The sequence below is a fragment of the Myotis lucifugus genome, unplaced genomic scaffold (genome assembly GCF_000147115.1).
Source record: "Myotis lucifugus unplaced genomic scaffold, Myoluc2.0 scaffold_345, whole genome shotgun sequence".
Taxonomy (NCBI): Eukaryota; Metazoa; Chordata; class Mammalia; order Chiroptera; family Vespertilionidae; genus Myotis; species Myotis lucifugus.
The window spans coordinates 38,687-65,496 of record NW_005871393.1 but is presented as its reverse complement, the minus strand read 5'-3'; the positions used below and the strand labels follow the sequence as shown (position 1 = coordinate 65,496).

General features: G+C 59.3%; 1 protein-coding gene across 7 annotated transcripts in view; it reads left to right on the top strand.

Moving 5' to 3' along the window:
- GRK5 (G protein-coupled receptor kinase 5) overlaps positions 1-26,534 on the top strand; it is a 173,826-nt gene extending 147,292 nt beyond the window's left edge. For 5 of the 7 annotated variants that reach the window (XM_023764727.1, XM_023764725.1, XM_023764724.1 and 2 more), the window contains 10 exons: positions 8,097-8,197; positions 10,118-10,210; positions 14,585-14,648; positions 15,526-15,666; positions 18,381-18,571; positions 20,858-20,895; positions 22,545-22,634; positions 23,200-23,408; positions 25,146-25,283; positions 26,256-26,534. In XM_023764727.1, coding sequence (XP_023620495.1) covers positions 8,097-8,197; positions 10,118-10,210; positions 14,585-14,648; positions 15,526-15,666; positions 18,381-18,571; positions 20,858-20,895; positions 22,545-22,634; positions 23,200-23,408; positions 25,146-25,283; positions 26,256-26,516 — 1,326 coding nt within the window. In that variant the 3' untranslated portion in view covers positions 26,517-26,534. The remainder of the gene's footprint in view (positions 1-8,096; positions 8,198-10,117; positions 10,211-14,584; positions 14,649-15,525; positions 15,667-18,380; positions 18,572-20,857; positions 20,896-22,544; positions 22,635-23,199; positions 23,409-25,145; positions 25,284-26,255) is intronic. The other 2 variants (XM_023764729.1, XM_023764726.1) reach the window with 1 other exon arrangement.
- Positions 26,535-26,810: the final 276 nt, after the last annotated feature.

Here is a 26,810-nt window from a genome sequence, read left to right as displayed (position 1 = left end):
CCGTGTAAACAGCCATCATCCCCCTCGCGCTCTCTGGGCCCGCGGGTCGGGTCGTGACCGGGGATTATCGAATTGACAGCGCCCGGCTGGCCCCCCTCCACATCTCCAGGCACATTTCATTTTGTTAATTATCCTTTTTCGCTTTTGACGTAAAGAGTCAAGGTCTGGGTCAGGGTTGCTTGTGTGTTTTCCTTTCTTCCTCATTAAAGCTGCGCGGCCCTCCGGGCTCCTGGCTGAGTCCTGCCAGCGTTGGAAAACATCCTCTCCCGTCCTGACCCCTAAAAGTCCTTCAGCCTCATTTCTGCGAAGCCGCTTGCACAGCAAAGGAAATGTGGGTCAAGATCCCTTACCCCCAAACTGCTTTGCCCTTCCCGAAGGGCTGTAGGGTTTCTCAGGGGCTGTGTCTGCACGTTGCTCACCCAGGGAAGGGACACCCGGGACCAAGGTGGCCAGGCAGCAGGGCACCGTGGGAAAGGGCTGGAGCCCCTCTCTCGGCACTTCCTGGCCTCATGGCCCCCCACGCGGATCTCTGTGAGCCTGCTGTGTGTCTGGGGTCCTCAGTCATCTTAAATGTGTCCAGAGAAGCGTCCCTTTGCCCTAGGCCTCCTCAGAATACCTCCCAGTGGGCAAGAGCCGGGAGCCGAACGAAGGAAAGTCCTCCCTATGGCCCAGTCAGACCCCCTGCAACCCCCAAGCCCCGGTCAGACCTCACCTCCGCCATGACTCTGCTGTGGCTGCCCCTCTGAGCCCTCCCTTCGAGGCCACCACACTCAGCTGCCCTCCATCCCATCCGCCGTACCCTCCCGCCGTTGGCCAGGTGAGCTGGTCTCTGAGTCCTGGGAGTGGACCGTGCACTGAGCACAGAGTGGGCACTCGGGGACCCTGTGTGGCTGGCGGGCTGGGTCAGCCCGACCCTCTGGAGAAGCTCGGCTCCCTGCGCTCTCACCGGTGGCAGCGGCAGCACCACCTCCAGCTCTGCCTGCGGAGCCGGCTCCCGTTGCCCGCAGGGCCTTCCTGGCAGCGTAACCAGCGATGCCAGGGTCAGGGTTACCCCCAAATCGGTGCAAGAGGTCATTGCCCGGAGAGGTCGGGAGATGGCCGGGTAGCTGCGTGTGTCTACCGTGCAATGGAAGTGTGGGCGTCACGGAGGCCCTGGGGCTGCCCCAACACGCTGTCAGAGCATTGACCTTCCTCACTTCCTCCTCCAACCACGAGGAGCCCAGCAAGCCCCTGGGCCCCTCGACTCTGGTCTTTGGCTGCTCATCACGGGAAGTTAAAGGTGCCGTCGGGCTCCATCTTCCTAAGGGCTCGATGCGGTCGGGTGGGAGGGGTTGTCCCTCGGGAGAAGGCCCTTTTGAGACTGTCGGGAAGATCAGGGTTTTGTGGGGGCCGAAGCATAAGTAACTGGGGGAGTGTCTTCTCTTTAAGAAGAACAGAATATTAGGTACACAAGCGAATGGGCCAAGAAATCACCACAAAGGACTGCAGCTTGGAAATGCAGGTCCTTTCCTGTGAGATCTTGACGTGCCGGACAGACGGACGGACGGACGGACGTGCCTATGTGGAAATGCTTCCTGGGAAGCGTGGTCCCTCCCCCCAGAACACTCTTTAGCTCCCAGGGCTACAGGTAAAGGGCCCCGAAGCTAAACTTCTCTGCTTCGGGGTAAATCGCTTCTGTTGGGGAGCAGTGAGCACCGCCTGTCCTTAGCACTTCGAAGAGGCACAGTGCGCTCCTGTGGGGCAGACTTGTCACGTTTCTGGTTTCTGCCTGTCCAGCCGTGTGTCCCTGCCCAGCGGGGCTGCATCTGGCACGGTGCTCGGCCGTGCAGTCCACCCACCAGGCCGACCACACAGACACTCGGGGAGGAGCCGTGGGTGTTTCGGCCGAGAGCTGCAGGGCACAGACATCAGGCCCACGTGGAGGGGACGGTGGCCTCATGCACGTCACTCGTGAGCATTTGGCTGCTTTACTTTTCCCCGGTGACCAAGGAAACAAAACCCTGCCTTTCCCCTTTGGTCCTGTTCTTGTCTGGGGCTCGTGTCTGCTGCCCGGCCGTGGACAGACAGAGGAACTGCCCCAGATGGGCACGGCGCACAGCACACGGCAGTGGTTTCTCCACACGGCACCGAGGGTTTTGATTAACAAGGTGGAAGAATGGCGCTTTCTCTTCCTGTCAGGCCGACCTTGAGTCAGCCCTCAAGTGCGGAAATGCCGCCCAAGGCTGCCGTTCAGTCAGCTCGCCTCTCTTCTGGTTGTGATTGGACAAGCAGGTTTCACTTCCAGCCAGGAGTTAGGGTTGGAACGGGCCCCCCGCTTCCCCTCTCCTGCTGGCCCTGCTTTCTTCGCTGTTCCCGTCCCTGGAGTCGGTTGAGCTGGGCTGAGTGAGTTCGTGGATCTGGGAACCAGCCCACTTGGGGATGGGGAGAGAAAATCAGGGGAGAGGGAGCCCCTGGTGGCTTGGGTAGCATTTGGAGGTCCTCCTAGTCACCTGGCCCACCTCCTGGTTTTACAGATGGTGAATTAGTCTGGACTCTTGGCAGCAAGTAGCAGACATGGAATCCAGTTGCTCAAACAAAGGAGGAATGTGTTGGCAGGGTGGGGGACGATTGAATGAAATTGAGAGAGAGACACGGCTGAGGAACCCCTGGGCTGAGGGGCTGAGGAACCCCTGGCACCAGACGCCTCGACCCCCGCTGGCCACCCCCAAGCCTCTGGCCCACAGTTTCGGCCTGAGACAGGCACTCCAGCCAGTTGTGACTAAGACAATCCCAAAGGACTCTCACTGTCCCTGTTGTCATAAAGGCAGGAGGTTGACCAGATGGCCCCATGAAGGCGCTGCTGATGGACAGACCCTGTGCTCCCCACCTGCCTCTCTCCCGCCGAGTGTGCACGGGCACACACATTTATTCCACGTGTATACGGATCTCCTGCTGTGTGCCAGGAGCATCATCATCCCCTCCAGCAGAGCGAGTGGGGCGAGTGCAGGGTTGGGAGCCAGGCCGGTCTGGATTGGGGTCTCGGGTCCACTGCTGACCGTTCAGCCTGTGAGCAGGTAAGGGGAGCATCAATGGATGTCAAGTGCTGTGCTGGACCCTGATGAGACAGGAATGAGCAGGAGCATTGCTGAGTCTCTGGTGGTGGCTGGGAACAGCCCCCCCATTACGGTTGTTCTGGGGAGCAACAGAAGGATAACATTGTGGGGAAACTCACGTCGAGGAATAGTGACTGTCAGGCCGGCCCCTGTCCCAGATGCTCACAGCCAGAGCCTGGGTCCCACCCCGCCCTCGCCCACGGCCAGGCCCTGGCAGCTGTGCGCAGAGCTTTCGGCCGCTGACGCAGACCCCCCTCGTGACCGGTCTGTGGGCGGCGGGGTATGTTGTGAAAGAACCCCTCCCCTGTTCCTGTGCTGGAGGGGAAATGGAGGTGCCCCCTCCCCCCAAGAAACAGCTGCCTCCACCCTGGTATGGGCAGCCCCTTGTTTGGAAGGAAGGGGGACCCTGGACCCTCTTTCTCCCAGAGTGCCTTGTCTCTCCACTGCTCCACTTTTCCTGAAGGCCACGTCTGTCCACATTGGGAAATTGCAAATAGTTTACATGGGAAATGTCAGCTGCCCACATATGAAAATATACACATCATTAAGGCCTAAGTGCTTGCGTCTGGAGATAGAGCAGCAGTCTCCTGGGCTGACCTTTTGTTCGCTGATGGAACCACTGCTAATGAGCTCGGAGCTCCTCGGTGGGATGTTTTCATATGTTGAAGCGAAGCATATGGTGGCCATTAGCCTGGGGGTGGGTGTAGGGGTGCATTATACAAATAGCATTTGCCCAAACAGGCAGAGTCCACTGCACTGCATTCTCCAGCCCCGTGGCCTCCAAGAAGGGCTTGCTCCTCAGGGCCAACGTCACATCCCCTCACCCTATCTGAGAAGGACAGTGTGTCCTTGGAGGGCACGGTGATGGTGGGGATAAGGCTCTGTGACCAGATTGCCATGGGCCAGCAGTGTGACCGTGCAGGGGTCCTTCCCTCCTGGGTCTTTTCTGTCAGTCCCCCATCTGTGCCACGAGTGGGTTCATCAGCTGGGCCCTAAGGGGTCTTCCCAGGAGAGCCCTCTGCGATCTCCTCCTCCCGCTGCACCGTCTTGGGTCCCGAGTCTCTGAACAAGTAGAGGGTGTGTGCTTCCAGAAGGCTCCGAGAGTGACCCCAGGATTATCGACCTCTCCCTCAGGGCTCCCTCCCAACGGATCTCTCATTATTCCCTCACCTGAGGCCTGAGATGAGTCACTAGGTCATTATGTCCCCCGTGCCACCTGGTCTTAGAGGCCTGCGGGCTGGTCTACCTGTGGGTGTCAGTGCAGTGAAGCACTGGCACAAGGGGCTCAACAGCGCCACCTTGTGGACTAACCGCCACACTGGCCGAGGCTGGAATGACCTGGTGGGTGCAGGCAGAGCCCACGCCTGGGGCCCCCAGGGCACCGAATCGTTCCTGGTCGATACTGTGCCTGAATATGGTAGAGGGTTCCATTTAAAAAAAAAAATTATTGATTTCAGAGAGGGAGGGAAAGGGAGAGAGAGAAACAACAATGATGAGAGAGAATCACTGATCGAGAATCACTGATCGGCTGCCTCCTGCACGCCCCCCACTGGGGATCGAGCCTGCAACCCGGCATGTGCCCTTGACTGGAATGGAACCTGGGACCCTTCAGTCCGTAGGCCGATGCTCTATCCACTGAGCCAAACTGGCTAGGGCAGAGGTTTCCACTTTGATGGAGCAGAGATGACAGAGGTCTGGCCAAGGCCACATGTCCGAGGGCAGGGTCACTTTCTTCTCTGCAGGAGGGGACAGAGCTCTTTGGTCAGTGCCCCGGGCTACATGGCCTTGTCCCCCAGGCATGCCTTGCTGGCTTAAGCTGTCCCAGGAGTTGACCACAGAGCCCTCCTAAGAGCAGCTCGGGTCCTCAAGACTGTCGTCAGAGGGGACTTTCCGGTGGAGCTGGGCAGACTGGTCACATCGAGGTTGGCCAGCTGGTTAGTTTCGGCTGCCCAGGACCATCGGGAGGCAGGCATTCAAGGTGGGGCCTCCAGCGGGAGAGAAACCCCGACCCAGTCCCTCCTGGTCCGGAAGCCATGCCCCCAAGACTTCATGCCACACATTTCAAAGGACTTAGGCCCCTAAAGGGACAGCGTCCTTTCAGGCCAAGGCCTGCAGGCTGGTGCTCCTTGAGGAGACCATCTGGTGACCAGAGAACAAGTGTCACTTCTAGCCCTGCTGGTGGGAAGGGGTCCCAGGACCCGGTGGACTGTCTCAGAGACCTTCCGGCTGCTTTTCACCCTGTAAACACCTAAGGCCTTGAGGCTCTTGCTGTTGGACATGGAGGAGGATGGTGCCGATCCCTCCTGCCCACCTTGACCCTCAGCTTCCTCCCAGAGGGACGGTCCCTGGTAGAAGGAGCCGATGTGCTGCCCAGCCCAGCTCTCCTGCTTCCTGAGTCCCAGTGCAGGGAGGTGGCATTGCTGCCAGAGCCCCCCTGGCCTGTAGGGTACACCCCACCTTCAGCCCACCTCGCAGGGCCCCTGGGACCAGGAGGGAAAGGGATCTGAAACTGTCTTCAAGGACCCGGGGAGGGGGGGACTGTGGTTGCTGAGGCCTCAGAGCCTTTTCTTACGTGAGGGGGCACACTCGCTATGTGGAGGCCCCGGGCGCCTTCCTAACGGTCTCCCCCCGAAATTCACTTCTCTGACCGGAGCGGAAAGACCAGGCCCCCTCTGGTTCCGGGGACACAAACAGCGAGTGTCCCCCTGAAATGCCCTCTGAGCTGCTGCTCCTTCACCCCTGGCGTCTGGGTTTCCGTTTCTGACTTAAGCTGGCCAGCAGCTTCTCACTCCCGTCTTATTGGCAAAGGTGGCATTCCCTGGAGTCACTTGAAAGGGGTTTGGTTGGAATCCTTAATCTCTTCATGTCGAGCCAAGGACTGAATTTAAGCCCCTGGTTGTGACACTAAACACATTCTTACCTGCTCATTAACTCCCGTGGGGCTTCGACTGTGGGCAGTGTTCCCAGAGCCCCCCGGCAGCCAGTGCCAAAGAATGGGAGTGGTGTGGCTGAGAAGGCAGCCCAGGTGGCTGTCCTCAAAGGCAGGTGGGAGGGACCATGAGGGGAGGGAGGCCCGAGGCCAAATTCTGCTCTGCCTCTGCCCCATCCTCCCTGAAGCCTTTCCCAGATGACCCCACCCCGTCAGGATCTCCTTATCTCGGCCACCACCAGCTCTGGGCCAGCCACCAGGCCCTTCAGACCAAGGCTGCCCCAGCCACCAGCTCGCTTCCTGAAGCAGATTTGCCAGTGGCCTCGGGTCTGTGCTGATATTCCCTTGCTCTGGAGTTACTGGTCCCCAATAAACTCAGCTGCCAGATTCCCAAGAAAGTTCCCCAAGGATTAGAAGCAAAAAAACACTCAACCATCAGTTCCCAAGTCTTGAAGGACCCAAAGGTCATCTCTGGGGCAGCCCCTTCCTATTGGAAGGGAGGCGGGGAGGCCCCAGATGGCCAAGGGCAGAGGTCGGACCAGAGCTCGGGGCTCCAGCCTCTTGGTCGAGCATCTTTTCTGCGAAAGGAGCAACAATGAGCTCCAGAGACCAACACTACTGGTTGCTCTTCTGCCATCGCATTAAGTTGTCCATGTGGGGACGGAGGGTGGGAGGGAGCCACCACCACCCAGGGTTGGCGACAGCAATCATCTGGGAGATGCTCTGGGATGGTGGTGTGACTGGCTCTGTCTGCACTGGGAGTTTGGGGGGCATTTGCCGTCACAACAGCTCCCCCCACACCTGAGGCTCCACCCACCCGGGGTGGGGAGGCCCCAGGACAGGGGAAGACCTGCAGCGAGGGCAGGGCCTGGGAGAGGAAGAAGGAAGGAACGAACGTGGCATTCAGAACAGTAGGGACTAGAAGATGAGCCACTGGTGTCATTCACCAGGGCCATGCCAGGCAGCTCCGCCTCCACCCTCAGGATCAAACCCCCCAGACACCCCCCGATGGGCTTAGCAGAACAGTCAGCTCCACAGTCACATGTCAAGAGCTGGGCAGAGAAAGCAAGTCTTTCCTAGCTCAACATCTTTGGAAAAGATGCGTCTACACCCCATCTTTCTGAGCCCACTCCCTGCAATTTTCTCAATTATTCCTGTAATTTATTAAAAACCCACCTCGGGGCCCAGCTGGTGAGTGAGCAGCTGGTGGAGGGTGACCGGCGCGGGGAGTGGTGGGTGTGAGAGGGGCTGCCTTCCCAGCTGGCTGCTGCTCCCGGGTAGGACGCTGGAGCTGTCCTTCAGACGTGAAATGCTCAGGCCAGGCAGCTTAACCGAGGAGGAGAATGAAATGACAGAACATTCATGGCACACTTTTCTGCTCCTTGCCAGGATCTGGGCCAAGGGTTTGACCTAGTGGTTTTATTGATTCCTTCTGGGAGAAACCATTATTTCTGATCATCTTCCTGATCACTGAGGCTCAGCAGTTAGGCCAAGGGCCCCACAGCTACAAGTAACAGATGTGGGATTCGCACCCTGGTGTGTCGGTGCCAAAGCTATAGATCATAGAGCTGCTGAGCTCCCCTCCCCTCGCTGCTATGTCGTCCTGTTCGCTTGCCCTTTACCCCTTCCAGATCCTTTTGTACGTGACCTTGAGGCTGGGCAGGGGTTCATCTCAAGTCTGCCCCCTGAGGAGACAGCCCCGGGGGGGGGGGGGGGGCTCGCCAATGAGCCGGGCTTGATGCACAGCTCCTCACACCAGGAGCACTCCCACCTCATTCAGTTCTACCGCAGACCCAGGACACGGGTCATCATGGTCGATGTTCTGCACACGAGGGCGGTGATGCTCAAAGGAGCCATGTGACCTCCAGGAGGTCACCCCCCTAACAGTGGCAGAGCAGAAAGCGGACCCTAAGTCTGGCCCCTGCACCACCTTCCGGCCCAGCCACCTCCCTGCAGCACAGGACACTGCAGGCTGCCCAGGGCCAGGGGTAGGCAGGAGGGGAAGACCACCCTCCCCTCACTAACCCAGCCGCCCTGCTCCTCCCCTCACTGACCACCTCTTCTCTTCCCTCCAGTCCCCAGTTTTCATCGCCCAAGTCGGTCGGGACCTGGTCTCCCAGACGGAGGAGAAGCTCCTACAGAGGCCCTGCAAAGAGCTCTTCTCGGCCTGTGCACAGTAAGTGCCCCAGCGGCTGCCTCCCTCCCTCCTGGCCCGGATGGCAGGCCCTCGGCGCCTCTGGCAGCCACACAGCTGCCTGGACGAGGGCTGCCCCCAGCTCCCACCTGGAGCGCTGGGCATGGGGGGCTGGTCTGCAGTGGCCAGGGCCCCAGCCAAGCCGCCCAGACATGTGTAGACTCCTTAAGAAGGGAAAAAGATACCAGGGGGCCGAGTCCAAAGAAAACATCTGCTTCAAAGGGTGTTGAAAGCAGTGGCTCTCCAGGCTGTTGAGACGGAGAAATGTGCAAAAATTTGACCCGATCTGGGTGGTTTGGAAATCCTTCCCAGGCCCCCCAAACCCCTCCGCTGCCACCAACCTGAGCCGGGGGGGCACTGCTGCAGGGGGGTGCCTCCTCTGACACCCTATCACCTCTGCAGGGCATACAACGACCCTCATGGGACAGGAGATAAGTCGGTGCCAGCGCTGTACCAATCAAGCCCCCGCAGACCCCCCACCACACTACAAAGGCTTAACACACACCTGTTCACGTGCCCACACACACCGCTCCCCATAAGCTGACAGGTGTGCACACACATACCTACATGCCAAGAGGCCTCTGGAGCCCGGCCACCCACACGGCTGGGTGAGTCTGGCACCTCGGTGTGCCCTTGCTCAGCCTCTGCACCGCAGACATCGACTGGGTGCCTGCTGCGTGCCTGGCACCATGCCTGGTGCTGGGGGTGCCATGGTGAGCAGGACCCAGCCCGGCTCTCAGAGCTCACTGGCAGGTGGGGGACAGGAAAGCCAGCACCCGTGCCCGGGCAGCGGGACGATGAGGACGGACACGAGGGAGGCCAGCTGGGGGCCAGCCCCGTGCTAGGTGCCGAGCAGAGCCCCCCACGAACAGGAACAAGCCTGGTTGCTGCCCTCTTAGAACTGGCCGAGGGTCAGGTCTGAAAATGGGTGAGGTCTCTGGGCTGTCCCCCTGAGGTCGTGGTCATCCTAACCCCCCACGTCAGCCCTGGGTTTCCGGTTTGGCAGGACACAGCCTCTAACGTGCATGTCCTCTCCGTTCCCCGGGTCCCAAGTGCCGGGCCAGGCTGGTCAGCATCGCCCCTTTTCAAAGGGGAGCAGCCCGTCCCTGCCTGCAGCCAGGTTCCCAGCCGGGGCCAGGCCCACCTCGGGTGACCAGTAAACGCTGCTGCAGGGATGAAATCTCCCTGCGGCTTTGCTGGTCCTGGACCCAGTTCAGAGCCTGGGCCCTCAGGGCCACATCCCCACTCGGCCCCCACCACCCACTATCTCAGAGTCCCTCCCCTGCACCCAACTAAGTCTGCCTCTGTTGTCATTTCAGCACCTGCCCCTTCTACAGAGAGATCTCCCTGACCCCAGGGACCTCCCTTAACTCTCATTCATAACGTGTCCCTGGCGTCATGTGTTTAGTATTTGTCACTTACCCAATCCCGATGCCACCTGAGTGCTCACGGCTGCCCCAGGCCACGTGTGCCTGTGGCAGGTGCTCGGGGCTGTGGGTGGGGCCAGCTGGGCAGTCTCCAACAACCTCCTAGGTCAGTGGTCGGCAAACTCATTAGTCAACAGAGCCAAATATCAACAGTACAACGATTGAAATTTCTTTTGAGAGCCAAATTTTTTAAACTTAAACTATATAGGTAGGTACATTGTTATTAACTTAATTAGGGTACTCCTAAGGCTTAGGAAGAGCCACACTCAAGGGGCCAAAGAGCCGCATGTGGCTCGGGAGCCACAGTTTGCCAACCACGGCCCTAGGATGACGGGGCCTCTGGCCCCTGTGTGTCTGCATTTCCAAAGCCTGAAAGTGGATGAGGCCGGGTGTTAACTGGCTGGACACGGCTCTGCCCATCTGCTGGAGACCAGGATTGTGAATGTTTCTGTCTGTGTTTCCCCCCCCCGAGCAGATCTGTCCACGACTACCTGCGGGGAGGGCCCTTCCGTGAGTACCTGGACAGCATGTATTTTGATCGCTTTCTCCAGTGGAAGTGGTTGGAAAGGTGAGTGCCGCCCTGGCGCTCCCCACACACGCGTGTGCCAGTGTGTGTGTGGGGGGGGGGCAGGTTTTCACCTGAGCAGTCGTATAAGAACCAGTTCCCTCCATGGGCCGACGGTCCCCATAACATGAACTGCCTCTCTCCTGTGTGTTGGTCTAGAAGCGCCCTGCCTGTGCTTGCTGACGTGTGCTTACCCACCGCTCACCCACTCAGGCACACGCACTCACAGCAGCTTGTTCTTTCTTTCTGTCCTTGGGAATTCTTCCTCCACCAGCAAGTGAAGAGCTGCCAGATCCTCTGATGAGCTGCACATCCCTATTTTACCCAATCGTCTCTTTCTTTAAAAAATATGTTTTTATTGATTTTAGAGAGAGGAAGGGAGAAGGAGAGAGAGAGAAAAATATTGATGATGAGAAAGAAACATTGATTGGCTGCCTCCTGCACACCCCCTACTGGGGATCGAGCGCACAACCCAGGCATGTGTCCTGACCAGGAATCGAACCATGACCTCCTGGTTCAACACTGAGCCATGCTGGCCAGGCAATAACAATATATTTAAAAATCAATCAATCAATCAATCAATCCACACTGAGCTGGTAGACATGGTGGGGGTGTCCTGTTCCACAGCCCAGAGTTCCCTGTGCCCTGAGGCCTGGCACGCATGCCATCTGGGCACGTGTGGGTGTAGAGCAAGGAGCCATCCTGACTCTGCATGTCTATTAACACCTTTGCTGGCCGAGTGCCCTGCAGATGCCCAGAGAGCACCCTGCCCGTCAGCCACTGGAGGGCGTGTCTCTCCACCCACCAACGGGGATGGCAGAGTGAGAAGGGGTCCGCCCACGACTGCCGCTGCTCACCTTGCACCTGCGGGAGGGACTGAGGAAGAAGGGCTGGCCCCACATCCTGCTGAGGGCATGGAGCCCCAGCCTGGGTCTGAGCCCGGCTCGGCCTCCTCTGGAGGGACCTCGGGAGGGCTGCTCGCCTCTCCACGCCTCGGCTTCATCCTTCAGGGGGGAAAATAACAGTGCCCGCCTTGCAGGCTTGGGGCGAGGAGGAGATGAGATTGGCAGCACGTGCCCAGGACAAGGTGCGTACTCGCCAGAGGTCAGCCGTTTGGCCCCAGGAGTAAACTGACACAGTTGTGGTCGCCCCGAGATCATCAGTGTCAACGTCAGCGTCAGCGTGGCGGCTTCCTCGCACGTCTGGGATTGGAAGGAGCAGCGACCCTCGTGGGCAGCGGTGGGACGTATCCATCGAGCCCCACCCCACTTCCGGAAGCCCTGAGCTGTGTCATACAGGCCCGGTCTGCACCCACTTTCCCCAGAGCTGCAGTGTGGGGCCAGGACGCCAAACGTGGGCCCCTGCCTGGACTCCAGTTCCGTGACCTTGGCAGCTCATCCCACCTCTCAAAGCCTAAGAGTTCTCGCCTGCAGAATGGAGACGGCAATCATCTCGCTTCTCAAGGCAGGTGTGAGGATTGCATGAGTCCATGTACAAGGTGCTTCGAGTAGTGGGAACTGTTACCATAGAGACACACAGTCTGACACACAGCAGCCTTCAGAAGCCTTTGGATAAAAGTGCCTTTCAATAGCTTTGTTTTACTGAAGATGCAAGGCTCAGAGAGGTTGATGGATTGGCCCTGGGTCACACAGCAAGAACCTGGCGAGGCTGGAACCTGAACTCCAGGTCCCTCACTCAATTCCTTCTACCCAGCACTCCCGTTCCAATGGGATCCTGTAGCTGCGGCCACTGACTTTCATTTTACTTGTCTGCAAAGAGCACAGGAAACGGAGAAATGGACTTTTTAAATCGGAGAAGCTAAGCCCTTGCACTAAATCGTTGACACCAGTACGTCAGGACACTGGCCTAGAAATGTCCTAAATGACTGACAACCCTCTTCTTCCCGCCCCCCCTCCCCACCCGCTACCAAGACCGTGGCCCCTTAGTGGGATACTGTTGAAATATTAAAGGGATCTTTTTTCCCTCCCAAGGTTAACCAAGAAATTCCTCGGAAATTGTATTCCACTTATTCCCCCCAGCAGAGGAGCGCTGCGGTAATGTCGCCTGGCTGTCTGTTCTCCATGTATCGTTAACGGTTGGGCCTGGACGCCTTCATGTGGTTTCGAGGGCGGCTGTAGGACACGCTCCCGGGTGATAGCGGACGAGGCGCCTGGCAGGGAGCTCCAGGCCCGGCCGCTCCTGCAGAGGAGAGAGACAGAGGGATAGAGGGGCAGCCCTGTGCTGCCGACGGGGACCCCGCTGCCCAAGGACATGCCAGGGAGAGTGAGGCACAGACATGAATGCCGGGAGCGCCCCGGGTCTCGGGGACATCCTGTGAGAACAGGGACGGGATTTCCAGTAAAACCCAAGTCCGCTCCAGGACCCAGCAGCCAGAAGAGTTCCGTGGAAGATTCATTCAGGAGCTGCCGGCGGGTCACTGTCTTTCTTGAGCTGACCCAGGTCGTTGGCCCAATTCAGTCTCGTGCCAACCTCAACCCTGGTCAGGACTCTTGGGGTGGGCGTGGGAGTTGCTCAGAAAGAGTTCTGGCCTGGCTGGCATGGATCAGGGGCTGAGCATCGACCTATGAACCAGGAGCTCACGGTTCGGTTCCCGGTCAGGGCACATGCCCGGGTTGCAGGCTCGATCTCCAGTGTGGGGCAGGAGACAGCTGGTCAATGATTCTCTGTCATCATTGATGTTTTTCTCTCTCTCCCTCTCCTTTCCTCTCTGAAATCAATTTTTAAAAAGTTTTTTTTTAACAAAAAAAAACCAGTTCTGGTTCCAGGAGCCAGTGTTAACATTGTAAAGTGGATTGTTGGTTACTCACCTACCAGTTGACGGACATTTAGATTATTTCCATATCTTGGCTATTATGAGTAACGCTACAGTGTACCCGGGAGTAACGTGTGGTGTGCACACACACCGTGGAATATTACTCAGCCTTGAAAAAGGAGACCTTGCCATTTTGTGACAACGTGGATCCATTTGGAAGATGCTTGCTAAGTGAAATAAGCCAGACACTGAAAGACAAATATCACACGACCTCACTGATATGTGGAACCTAAAATAGTCAAATGTACAGAAGCAGAGAGTAGAATGCCAGGGGTGGTGAGGGGAGGAGAAATGGGGAGATGTTAGTCAAAGGGTGAAAAAGTTTCATTTTTGCAGGATGAGTACGTTGTGGGGGGTCGAATGGACAGCGTGGTGACCCTAGTTAACAAATACTGTATTGTGTGCTTGAAATTTGCTAGGAGGGTAGATCTTAAGTGTTCTCCACAGAAGGAGAGGGAGGAGGAGGGAACCAAGGGAATAGAATGTTAATTAGCTTGATTGCGGTGATCATTCCACAATGTATATATCAAAACATCAAGTTGTACACTGTCAATCATACCTCAGTAAAGCTGAAAAAAGGTTTAAGGGGGAAAAAGCAAGCTGAATATTCACAGCCACACAGACCAGCGGTGGAAAAGCACAGGCTACCCGCAGCCCGGGGCTCTTCGAAGCAACCAGAGGACCACCTGGTCTTTACTCCCCGCCCTGCCTCGCAGTCAGAGGTTGGCTTTGGCTAATTAAAACGGGGCGTCGGGAGACACTACGCGACTATGACTTCATAGATTCCCCTCTGGCAGGCGGGATCTCGCAGTGTTGGAGCTCTAGGGGGGACAGCAAAGGGGCCCTGGGAGGTGGAGAGGTTGGAAGTGCGCCGACCTGCTGTGCAGGCTGAGCTAGATGCTGTGCAGGCTGAGCTAGATGCTGTGCAGGCTGAGCTAGATGCTGTGCTGGCCGAGCTAGATGCTGGGCTGGCTGAGCTAGATGCTGGGCAGGCTGAACTGAGATGCTGGGCTGGCTGAACTGAGATGCTGGGCTGGCTGAGCTAGATGCTGGGCTGGCTGAGCTAGATTCTGGGCAGGCTGAACTGAGATGCTGGGCTGGCTGAGCTAGATGCTGGGCTGGCTGGGATGCGCAGGGGCAGGGGGGCAGGTCTCCGTCATGCCCTCCGGGGGACTCCGAGCCTCTTTGGCTCCGGGCCCCTCCCCTCTCCCTCCACCGGGCTCACAGCTTCCTTCGGAGCTGAGCCATCTAACTGGCATTTGGGAGAGAGGGGAAACCACAGGGAGGTCCCTTGAAGCTGCTTTGCCTCACATGCTTCGCGCCTTCTGCCTTCCTGCTTGCCTCCCAGGCTGCAGGGCTGCGGGCAGGTGGCCTGGGACTTGAACACCCAGCCCCAGAGCAAGCCCGTGAGGGGCCCCTCGGCAGCGATCATTCCTGGGGTCCCCGAGGCATGGAGCTGTGCCTTGCACCGCCAAGTCAGATGCTGCCGATGTCTGTTACATATGGTTATGCATCTTAACACCATGATTCTTGCTTTTTTTCAGGCAACCGATAACCAAAAACACCTTCAGGCAGTACCGAGTGCTGGGGAAGGGGGGCTTCGGGGAGGTGAGTGAGCACCCTGTTTCAGGTGACAGCTCCTGCACTCCAGTCCCCTTTCCTGTCCCTTCTGTCTGCCTGGTGTTCCCGTGTTGGCTGGGTCCTAGGCCCCCTGGTGGAGAGCGCGGGTCCCGGGGCCTTTGGGAGGGGCAGGTGTGTCTGCAGGGGGGAAGCAGGGTGCGGAGCAGCCCTCGCTGTCTGGGGCTGGGGGTGAGGCAGCCTCAGGTTCAGGTGCGGGGAGGAGAAACGGTGCTGCTCTTGGCTGTGTTTGGAGGGAGAAGTGAGGACACGAGGGGCCAGATGACACTGCTTTACGGGCTGTTGTTCTCTGTCTGAGCTTCCCAAGAGGGGGGCAGCCTGCGGACTCTCACTTGGAGGTGAGGAAGCGGAGGTTCCGAATGGTGAGGGGACCCGGCCACAAGGGGCAGAACGAAGACGAGAACCCAAATGCCCCGTTTCCCGTTCCTCTGAGTCATACACTCGGGGTTCTTGGGGGTCTCCTGTCCCTGGTCCCCAACAAGCATCTTCCGCCTGCAGCCAGCACTTGAACGTGCCCAGTGGGCAATGGCTGCCTCTGGTTGGAAGCTGAGGACAGGAAATGTAGTTGCCTCTGAGAGAGGCACGGACCTCAAGTCTCAGCGGCATCTACGCGTTGCTGAAAATGGCGCATTCTGCACCTCCAAGGCTGGGCTCCATCCCAGGGCCAGAGGAGGGAGGGCGAGGTGGCCAGAACTCGAGGGTGTGGCCCGGGGCAGCCATGGTCCAAGGCCAGGCCCGGCCGGCTCTGGCTCCATCCGTTCCCGACCCCTCGGCCCAGCGTCCTGGCCACGGAGGCGCTCAGCAGGCCTGTTGTGTCTCTCACCCGTGGTTCCTCCTTGCTCCGCAGGTCTGTGCCTGCCAGGTGCGGGCCACGGGGAAGATGTATGCCTGCAAGCGCTTGGAAAAGAAGAGGATCAAGAAGAGGAAAGGGGAGTCCATGGCCCTCAACGAGAAGCAGATCCTGGAGAAGGTCAACAGCCCGTTTGTGGTGAGTGTCCAGGGCTGAGTGACAGGCCACCTGCTGGTGACCGGGGCTTCTGTCCCTTGGGAAGCGGGTGGCCCTCCATTGTGGCAGCTCCCCATCGCCAGGGAGATGGAATGCAGCGGGAGGAATACCTGCCGAGAGGCAGCCAGGCCCCCCCTGCACCCCAACACGCCTCTGGGTCCTGGTGGCCGACGTCGTCCTGTCACAGAGCAGGCCTGGCTCCCCTGTGTGTGGGACCGAGGCCTCTGTCCTGCAGGACCACCTTGTACACTGCTCGGTGGACTGAAGAAGCCCACCTGGGCCCCGCCGGGAGCTTCGTGTCCACAGGCCCCTGTAGACCGGTTTCCTCCCAGCGGACACCTTAGTGTTGGTATCCTCAGAGGCGCCATCGTGTGCGCATCTGCTGTGCTTCTCAGTCTAGGCTTTGCTCTGCTGCAGTAACAAATACACCCCGACTCGCCGCAGCTGAAAACAACCAAGCCGTTCTTTTTTTATTTTTTGTATCTTTATATTTGTAGAGAGGAAAGGAGAGGAAAAGACAGAAACATCAATGATGAGAGAGAATCATTGATTTCGGGTTGCTTCCTGCACTCCCTCCACTGGGGATTGAGCCTGAAATCCGGGCCTGTGCCCTGACCTGGAATTGAACCACGACCTCCTGGTTCAGAGGTCGACACTCAACCACTGAGCCACACCGGCCGGGCCAACCAAGACGGTTCTGTCACTCACATGGAGTCCGGTCAGATCGGGCCCCCCTCTTCCTCCCTGCAGCTGCCCCGTCCGGAATAACGGAAGTGTGCGCAGGGGCGTGGGGGACGGTCACAGCCTCCCGCCCACAGCCCATGGGCCAGAGCTGGTCCCTGCGGGGCCCAGGCCAGCTGCGGAGAGATGTGGAGGAGCACGTGGACATACGGTCAGCTCTAAATGTCCGCCACCTGTCACCATAAAAAACAATATGTGCACAAGGTAAAAATTCCAACGGCACAGACGGAGACAGAGGAAAACCAGAAGGCTCCCTCTCTGAGGAACCGTTCCAACATGTTGGAATCATTACTTTTAGCCAATGGGATCTCACTAGACATCTTATGCTGCAATCTTTTTTCCCCTTTAAATGTAGATCTTTAAAAAAAGCAAAAAATCCAGACTTATAGCTGCACCTTTTTAAAAAAAAAAAACCAAAAAACTGTGCCCCCTTCCCTTGAGACATGGGAGAGTGAACCCTGGCCCGTGGGGCTGACCCCCACAGGGAGCGTCCTGGGGGTGAAGCCGCTGCGGATGAGGCTGAGCGTCCGCCCCTGAGCACCCCTGGCATGGCTCTGTGGACGTGTCCGGAGGCTGTGTGTCCGCCCCCGAGCACCCCTGGCATGGCTCTGTGGACGTGTCCGGAGGCTGAGCGTCCGCCCCTGAGCACCCCTGGCATGGCTCTGTGGACGTGTCCGGAGGCTGCATTCCTTGGCCGAGGAATGGCTGTGTCAGAGGGTGTGTGCGTTTTCCATTTGGTAGCTGTTCCCAACGGGCTCTCCATGCAGGTTGCCCAGTTAAACTCCTACCAGCTGTGCATGAGGCGAGGGAGGCCATCGGCCCAGGGCCTCCACCACTCTCCAGAGGGGGTGGCTTTATAAGGTGACACTCAAGGGACAGAGGTGTGGTCTCTGTCTCATCCCGCTGTCCCCACCGCCAGGATGACGTGCTGTGTGGGAGGTGGCGGTCATCATTTTGGCCGTGAGCCTCTGTGTCACTAGCGCCTTTCAATAGTGACCCCAGGTCACCGCCTCCAGGCTGCCCATGGAGCCCTCGGGGGCAGGGCTGGCTATGGGGTTGGTGATGGTGGGTCCCGCTCAGGGAAAGGGCCTTCCTCGATGGTGCCCCATCCTCTGCCCCTGGCAGGCTGTTCCCACGCTCTCCTCCCGGAGCCCTGCCTCGGGGTCACCTGGACAGGTGTGCGAACGACCCTTTCACAGGGGTCGCCTAAGACCATCGGAAAACACATATATAATTACATATTGTTTTTGTGATGAATCACTATGCTTTAATGATGTTCAATTTGTAACAATGAAAATACATCCTGCATATCAGATATTTACATGACGACTCATAACAGTAGTAAAATTACAGTTATGAAGTAGCAACGAAAATAATTTTATGGTTGGGGGTCACCACAACATGAGGAACCGTATTAAAGGGTCGCGGCATTAGGGAGGTTGAGAACCACTGGGCTAGATCCTCTCTGTGGATGGTCCCTCTGGCCAGGCGTGTCCTGTGTGCCAGAGAGGACAGTCTTGGCCAAGTCTTGTTCTGCTTCTCGAAGGCCCTAGGCTACCACCCAGCCCGCTGCCTGGCCCCTGCACTACGGGTGCCCGGAGGGCATCGGGGCCCTGCTTTTCTTGACCAGCCAACGGGGCCACTCAGTTTTGCCTGATGCACGCACATGCTTTTGTGGTGTAAACGCAAGAACACCATCCTGGCAGCACCCCTGAAAGGGCAGGGCCCCTCCCCTCGCCTCCTCACCTGGAACCACTGATGGGAAGGAGGGAGTCCTTCACCAGCTGAGAGGGGCAGCGGGCGGGGCGCGCCGAGGCTGTCGGGATTCGGGGGTGGCGTGAAGCCGCTGAAGCTCCCCTAGCCCAGCCGTCCCGCAGCTGCACGGGCCCTGAGAAGGGAGGGCGGAAGTGGGGGCGGTGGCAGGACCTCACCTCGGTGCTGTCCTCTGCTCCCAGGTCAACCTGGCCTATGCCTACGAGACCAAGGATGCGCTGTGCTTGGTCCTGACCATCATGAACGGGGGCGACCTGAAGTTCCACATCTACAACATGGGGAACCCCGGCTTCGAGGAGGAGCGGGCCCTGTTCTACGCCGCGGAGATCCTGTGCGGCCTGGAAGACCTGCACCTGGAGAACACCGTCTACAGGTGAGCGGGTCCCGCCTGGCCTTCCGCCTGCGTCTGAGTGGGTGGGGATCGGACCCGAGGCCTGATCATGGTCCTCGCAGGTGAGGGTGCAGACTCCCACTGAAACAGAGTAAGTGAGGTGGGCTGCTTAGGGGGCAAGTGCCCAGGAAAGCTCGGTGGAGCCTGTTGGCCGTGACCTGGACCAGCCTCAGGAAGACCTGGGGGGTGGCCACCACAAGCAGGCCTGCGTCCATCCACACCGCCTGACGTGGCAGGCCCAGGGTCCAGGTTCTGTGAGCAGCGCCCAGCGTGAGGCTCAGGGCCAACATGATGGCTGGTGCTCACCTGGACCACCGCCTCCCACACTGCCCGTCACCCTGGGCGGGGCTTGTCTCACGGCGTCCACGAAGCATCTTCACAATCTGAAGATGGACTTCTGAAACAGTCCACCGTCTGTTTAAATGGTGGCTGATCTGGATATTTTGGTATGGAAGTTACTTCACATTTTTAAAGGCATCCAGTGGAATCTCATTGCTGTAGCAAGTTGATTTCCACCATCGTCTATCTAAACATGCATAAAGCCCTTTAATGGTGAGGAACTTCCTATCATTTTCTATTCCCCACCTCTCTCATAAAATGTTATTATAATGTAATATATTTTTTGCCTAAGACTCTTTTATTGAAATATGTGGATACATGTAAGATTTTTTTTTAATTTCCTATGATCATAAGGCTCTACGTGTTCAAATCATTTCTTCTGTTGAGTTGCCGTTATAATTATTACGACTAGATCCCACTTCTGATGGGGCCCAGGGCTTTTTATACCTGGAGCAGGACCCCATAGTAATTCATTTTCAAGAGGGCCCAGAGCCTGCTTTTCTTGGGTCACTGGCAGAAGAGCTGTTGAGAAAGGGCAGGTAGGAGGGACCCCAGAGGAAGGAGGGTTTAGGGATCCAGAAACGCACATTCCTGAAAGTGCCGACAGGTGAGTGGACAGTCCCCAGCGACCCCGCTCCCACACACCCGCTCGCAGACCTGGGCCATGGCGCTCTGGGTGGAGATTACCTGGGGAGACGAAGAAGGCTTTGAAAACCAGGAGGGTGGTCTTGGTGCATTGCCTCCCGCCTCAACCATCTCCCCAGTTATGTGTTTGTTTGGTTTTCACTCAAGTGAGAAGGGAGTCGGAACAGTTTTCCTAAGGGTCAGAAAAAGAATCCCCCACCTGAGTGCCCTTCATTTACAAGAAGACGAGAAGGCAGCTCCGAGTCCAAGCCGGCCGCTCGCCTGGCCTCTCCTCCCGTGGGCTCGGGCCCTGCCCGCTGGCCAGCTGGCGTATGGAAGCCCTGGCTCTTGCCCTTATTTGGGATTGTTAACACATCAAAAGAATGCAAATTAAATAACAACAGCAACAAAATGTATTTTGTAATGAATAACTCCATACAAATACCAGTCAGCACTTTGGGGCCCACTGGACGGGCAGTCACCACGCCCGGGGACAGCTGCCGCCAGCTCCATAAACAAAGCCAGTTGGTGGAGAACCAACCCTCAGTCCAGAGCCGTGGACTGTTTGCCCAGCGGCTTACCTGAGCGGCACACGCCATCCTACTGGTCTACCCTTGGGGAGACCTTTTACTAGGAAAACCAGACAGTCCTGCTGCCTCTTCCCCCTCCTGGGAACTAACGGAGAGGTTCCCTCTCCTAAGAGCATGATGATGTCATCAAAGGGAAGACAGACACTGGGGTCGGGAGGAGGTGGCCACGCCTACAGCCGCGCCTTCCAGCCGGCCGTGCTTTCTTCCCACTGTAGCTCAGCTGGAGTTGGGGAGGTGCCAGGCTCCTGGGGGCCCCATTCCCAGGGGGTCTTTCTCCAGGGGGCACCTTCCTCTTCCCTGCAGTTCTCTGTGCCAGTTCTGCAGCTGGCGCTTTGTTCTCAAGTGTCTCTGCCTTTATTCCCAGGCCCTGCTCTGCCTTCCGGGCATCCTGAGACCTGGGGGGGAAAGGGGGGCGGTCTTCCCAGCCCTGGAGGGGTCTGTCACCACCCCAGCCAGCGGTATTCTCAGGCCTGGCGGCTGGCAGCGTGTGGAGGAGCCAGGACCAGCCTGTGCCTAACCTCCTTCCTATCACTCTCCAGCGCGGAGAAGATGCCTACGGCACAGGGTGGGAGGAGAGAGATCAGCCCAGAGACCAGACAACCCGATGTGGGAAGGGAACATTCAGGCCTGGCTGCCCATGAGGTCAGCCCAGACGCCGGGGTGCCCTTGCTGCCCAGATGCCCACACTCACATGCCTGTGGTCTTTCCCTTCCAGGGATCTGAAACCCGAGAATATCCTGCTAGATGATTACGGTAAGTCAGGGAGTGGCCGGGGAGGTCCTTTTCCTGCTCTAGCTGAGGTGAGCATCACAACCCAATGCAGAGGGCCTCTCGGAGACTCACCACCCTGGGCCCGCAGGGAGCAGTGGGCAGGGGGAGGGGAGGAGCCACTTCGCTCCTCAGCCCTGGGAACCCAGAGAGGACCGTGGGCATGGACAGAGCTCCTACGAGGAGAAGAAGCAACTTGGCTGGGCAGAGGGAGAGAGAGAGAGAGAGAGAGAGAGAGAGAGAGAGAGAGGTGGAGGGGAATGAGATGAGGTGTCCAGAATTTCAGAGACGTTGGGCACATACTGACCTCACACAATTTCTCTGCACTTCATCTTGTTTTTCAATGGAAACATGGGTCCTGCCAACGTAGAGGCTTGAAGATGGGGGTGAGGTTCTGACAAGATAGCTTGAGGGGAAGCTATTCAGTCAGCCACAGCCAGCGAAACATGTGTTCGCCATTAGTGTTCGTGCATCCCATTGTTACTGTCTCACACGGATGACAGGGCAGCCACGGGAACCCCTCCCAACTGTTAGCCTCTCACACTAAAGGGTGGGACACAGTTTCCTCATTTTCAGACTGACTAGATTTGCCCATCTCCACAGAGGGGGCAGGGCCAGCAGTCCCTGCGCCCATTTTACAGATGACAAGATGAAGGCTCAGAGGAGCCAAGCTGCCAGGGTCACCCAGCAATATCCGTGGGGAGCCGGGATCAGAGGCCAGGTCTCCTCAGTGTGTTGATGGCCTGGCGATGCTGCCATGGGAGCAGCAGGCAGAGGGTCCCGGGCCTCGCTGCCCCTCTCGGATGAGCCCAGTGCCCGCTGGGGTTCCTATCCTTCTGGTCTCAGAGCCACGCCCACCTCTGACCTGCATCCCCGTGAGGTGAATCCACGTGCTCCCTCTACCTTTCCTGCCTTTGTCTGGGGCCAGAGCTGGGGCCTCACACAGCTCCGACCTGGCCGGGGTCCCTGTCACTGGGCCTTGCTCAGGTCCAGGCTGTGGGGGCCCCGGCACTCACCCATGGGGGAGGGGGAGTGGTCCTGCCTGCAGGGTCGTGTGTGGCTGTGATGTCCCCCTTGTCCCTGGTGGGGGCCACCAGGGGAGACAACACAGAGGCTGACCTCAGCACCGTCGTCTCTGCTTTGGGGGTTCAGTCTGGGACCAGGGGCTCCAATCCATCTCCCAGTCTCCAGGGGCCTGGGCGTCGTCCCATCTTGTTTTTCCAAAGGGAGAAAACAACCTCCAAAGACCATCTCAGCAGGACGGGAAGTTGCTTCCCAAATTGCTTTATAATTTTTCCCCTTAAGCAAATTGTTGCAAAATGTCAGGAGAATCTCACATTTTTTCCGTGAAGCAATCCCGGAATCCGGCCAAGGCATGTGAAACCCGCTGACCTCAGCCTTCCAAGGAGCCCATTAGCGCGTTGCATGAGGCAGGTTGCCCGCGTCCAGCCAAGTGCAGGCGGCCCCGCATCTGACACCTGAGTCTCCCCGGGGTCTGCAGTTGCCCTGAGACAGTAGATCGGGGTCCCCCTCTTCCTGCCCGGGGGCACGCCGCAAGTCTAAGGCCCTGCCCAGGGTGGTCCAGTGTCACATGACCGTCCCAGGGTCCCGCTGACCCTGCCCTTCCCCCTCAGGCCACATTAGGATCTCCGACCTGGGCCTGGCCGTGAAGATCCCCGAGGGAGACCTGATCCGAGGCCGGGTGGGCACCGTCGGCTACATGGGTGAGTGTGGGCGCGGCCCCCTCCCCCGGGCCCCCCACGTGAATCCCTGGCCTCATTGTGCCACTCTGATCAGAAATAGGGTCCCTTCTGATGGTGGGAGGTGGGCGGTCTTAGCCAGGCTGCATGGAGCCCCAGGTGTGACTGGACTAAACCCAGTTCTCTGCAACCCCCACCTCCAGCCCACCTGCGTCTAAAGCCAGTCCACTTCGGGGTCAGTGGCCAGGCTGGCACACAGCGATGCTCAGGAGGAGGCCCCGTTGAAGTCAGGGTCCAGTGGCTGGTGGACAGCCTTTTGGGGAGACCCCTGACAGGAGGGAGGCCATGAGGGTGCCAAGCATGACTCTAAGCAGAGAGCAGCCTGGGGCCCTGCCCTGCCCGTCCCCTGAGCCGACTCCCAACCATCCTCCTGGGGCTGCAGGGAAGAGGCCTAGAGCTACATCCAGTCCCTGGCACCTGCTTCCAGTTAGGGAGGAGGAGGCTGGACCCGGCTGGCATGAGTCACAGCCCAAGCTGGGCTCTGCTGCCACCAGCGGCCTCTCACCTCGCTCGCTCCCTCCTCGCCCAGCTCCCGAAGTCCTGAACAACCAGAGGTACGGCCTGAGCCCCGACTACTGGGGTCTGGGCTGCCTCCTCTACGAGATGATCGAGGGCCAGTCACCGTTCCGGGGGCGCAAGGAGAAGGTGAAACGGGAGGAGGTGGACCGCCGGGTCCTGGAGACGGAGGAGGTGTACTCCCACAAGTTCTCCGAGGAGGCCAAGTCCATCTGTAAAATGGTGAGCTCCCGGGCCCGCTGTCCTCGCCCCGGGCTGGGCCACTTCCTCTGCGGCCCCAGCCTGACCTCTGCGGCCCCAGCCTGACGTCAGAGCCCTGGGAAGGAAGATGGGGCTGGGCCTGCCACCTGTCGTTTGCATGTGGGACACTCAGGGAGGGGCAGCATGCACACATGCAAACACACACCGGAACCGCCTGTGGCTGGGCTCCTGCCCACCTGCCCGGGCCTCCAAGGAAACAGGTGGCCATGGCCGTGGAGGTGGGTGGGGGACCGGAGGAGCGAGGCGGCACAAGGCGGTCAGCAGGGACGTGGGCTCCCAGGGATGCTGGAAAACCCGGCTGGTGTGCTAACAAGACTGGGTTCTGTCAGGCGAGGTCTGTATGCAGCGGCACCACACTGGGTGAGGGATAGCGGAGGGCAGCACCACGTGTCCCAGGTCGGGGTTCAGAGAAGCAGGTCTGGAGAGACCCCCCAACAGGGGCGTGGGATGTGCTGAGAGGGCAGAGGCACAGAGGGCCCCTCCCTGCCGGCATCGTGGGCTTTGGCACATGGCTTTGGGGCACCAGCACTGGGCGCTTCTGTTTCTCTGCTGCCCCCTGGTGTGCACTGAGAGAAAGGCAGCGGCCACGCCTGGGGATCCTGGTGTCAAACCCATGTCCCTCACCTTCTGTAACTGGAAGGATGACCAGAGGCCTTGCTCCGTCATCTGACAAATGACCCTGTGCTTCTTCTGTGTCCTTAACCGCGTCTCTCTGGTCTGGCAGCCAGGCCGGCCCTGTCCCCTCCAGGCACCAGCTCAGGACACAGTAGGGCCTGACTAGAAGGAGAACACGGAGCCCCGGGCAAGTCCAGGCCCACCTGCCTGCCTGAGAAGGAAGGCCTCTCCACAAACAGCCAGGAAGCTGGTCCCTGACCCAGATTCTGTCCTTCATTCGGTCTTGGCGGCCACAAGACCTTTCCCTGCTCCTGGGGTCCAGACATGCATGCATCTCACTGCCCCCCCACCCACCCCGGTCCTGTCTCTAGGCCAGTCCTCAGCCCCACCTTCCTTAGGCCCCTGCTGAGTCCCAGCACTGGTCCCTCCCCTCCCCTCCGGCTCCCGTCCTCTGGCCCCTCGGCCTCCCTGACCCCCAAGTGAGCAGCTAACTTGCGTTCCTCTGACCCCATGTGTTACATCCATGGTGCCTCCAACTCTAAACATGATCTCGCTGAGGCCAAACCCTCAGTGCCCTCTCCCCCTCCCTCCCTCCCTCCCTCTTCCCCTCCCCCCTCCCTCCCTCCCTCCCTCTCTGTCCTCCTTCCTTTCTTTCTCCCTCACCCGCCCCCAGGGGTTTGCACTTGTGAGTTGAGTAAATGAACCAGAGACTGAGTCCTTGCCCTTTGTCAGTTCCCTGTGGCAGAAGGTCACCCCAGTTCAGCAAGCGTCAGTGGGTGCCCCGAATTCACAGGTGCTGGGCATGTGGTCCCGGGGAGACACAGACAGGAGTCTTGCTCCCCCGGGGGCTCCAGGCATCCGGTGCTGTGAACTCGGGACCACAGAGCCCACAGCGGCTCAGGAGGCGCTGAAGCGAGGCCTGAGCAGGGCTGGGCGGTGTCTGTCGGGCACCTGGGTGGCACAGGCTGGAGGAGGGGCACCGGGGAGTCCCAGGGACTCCCCGTGAGGGAGATGACCACAGGCCTGACCTGCGGGAGCGACAAGGCTCCAGGCGTGGCCTCACGGGGCTCTGTGTTGTCACAGCTGCTCACCAAAGACGCGAAGCAGAGGCTGGGCTGTCAGGAGGAGGGGGCCGCGGAGGTCAAGAGGCACCCCTTCTTCAGGAACATGAACTTCAAGCGCTTGGAAGCCGGGATGTTGGACCCGCCCTTCATTCCAGATGTGAGTAGCCCCCCCAGCCCAGACGGAGCCTGCGCCCTGTTCCCAGCCTGGCACTCACCGAATGTCGGTTCCGGGCCTCGTACCGGGGCCGAGGAGACCCGTGGGCAGGCGGCGGCCTCTGCCCTCCGGTGACAGACACGTCACCAGGGCTGGGGGCCCTGCATCCATCCTGGAGTCGCCGCCTCCATGAAGTCCTCATCCTCAGACCTACAGGCCCCAGAGCCCCTGGGAGGCTCAGTCCCAGCTTTGAGTTCCTGGAGGGGAAGGCCTGCCTGAGTCGTCTCTGTGGGTCTCAGCAGAGAGCAGCCCCCAGTGCGTGGCGGGGGGAGTGAGATAAAGAGATTCCCGCCAGCTCACGCGCGCTTACAGCCCAGGCACAGGTGCTCCCATAGCCCGGCCTGCAGGTGGGACACAGGCCTGTGGGACGTGGGACTTTTCCAAAATTCCTAAGCACCAGCGCTGGGACCCAGCCCGGCCCGCTGGCTGCAGAGCCCGGGTGCCCAGCCCCTTGGTGCCCCGTAATGTGAGAGGGGGTGGGGAGGCCCCCCCCGGAGGCGTCCGTGGCTGCGTGTTCCTCGGGCCTGGCCCTGGGAACCAGCATTCGCTCTCTATGGCGGGTGGCCCAGAGCCCCAAACAGAAAGGACTTTGGAAACAGTTTCCCCGTCCCAGTCCTGGGCCCTTTGGGGAACAAAGACTGTGTGATGGAGGAGTGGGCTGCAGGGCGCTGAGGAAGGTGAGCTCAGGGATGGGGTGACCGGCATGTGAGGCCTGAGGGCAGCAGGGCCCTGGACACGCTGAGCTCCAGGTTCCCGGTGGGGGTGGGGGGCTCAGGCAGATGCCCCCTGCTTCCCCCATCAAAGCCCCAGGCCTGGCTGGGGACGGTGGCGCCGGGGCAGGGCCCGTGTGACCGCTCGCTCGCTCTGCCCCAGCCGGGGCGGGGCCCGTGTGACCGCTCGCTCGCTCTGCCTCAGCCCCGGGCCGTGTACTGTAAGGACGTGCTGGACATTGAGCAGTTCTCCACCGTGAAGGGCGTCAACCTGGACCACACGGACGACGACTTCTACTCCAAGTTCTCCACGGGCTCCGTGCCCATCCCCTGGCAGAACGAGGTCAGCGCTGGGCGGCCGCCTCGCCGCTGGGGAAGGTGCGGGGAGGGCGCAGGGACGGCGGGGTCAGGGTCCCGCGGTCTGCTGGCATCATGGGTGGGTCAGAGGGAAGAGGAAGCCAGTTAGACGACTCGAGAAGTTCGGCTGGGAAGGGAGGAAATGGAGCCGGGGCACAGGCACAAGGGGGATGGAGGTGGAGGCAGAGTTGGATCAAATGAGATTGAAATGATGGGGCCGGGGAGGGGCTGGAACCCTGGGAGGGGAGGGTCCGGAGCATGTGGGTGGCCTGGGCTGGGGTCGGGTGAGGAGGAGATGGCTGTGGGTTTGGGGTGCCGACTTCTGCTTTCTCAGGGGAGAGGCAGGCGGGCACCGTCTGGGTCTCAGCCCCTGAAGACGGAGGGTGGTGTGGGCCAGGCTCGG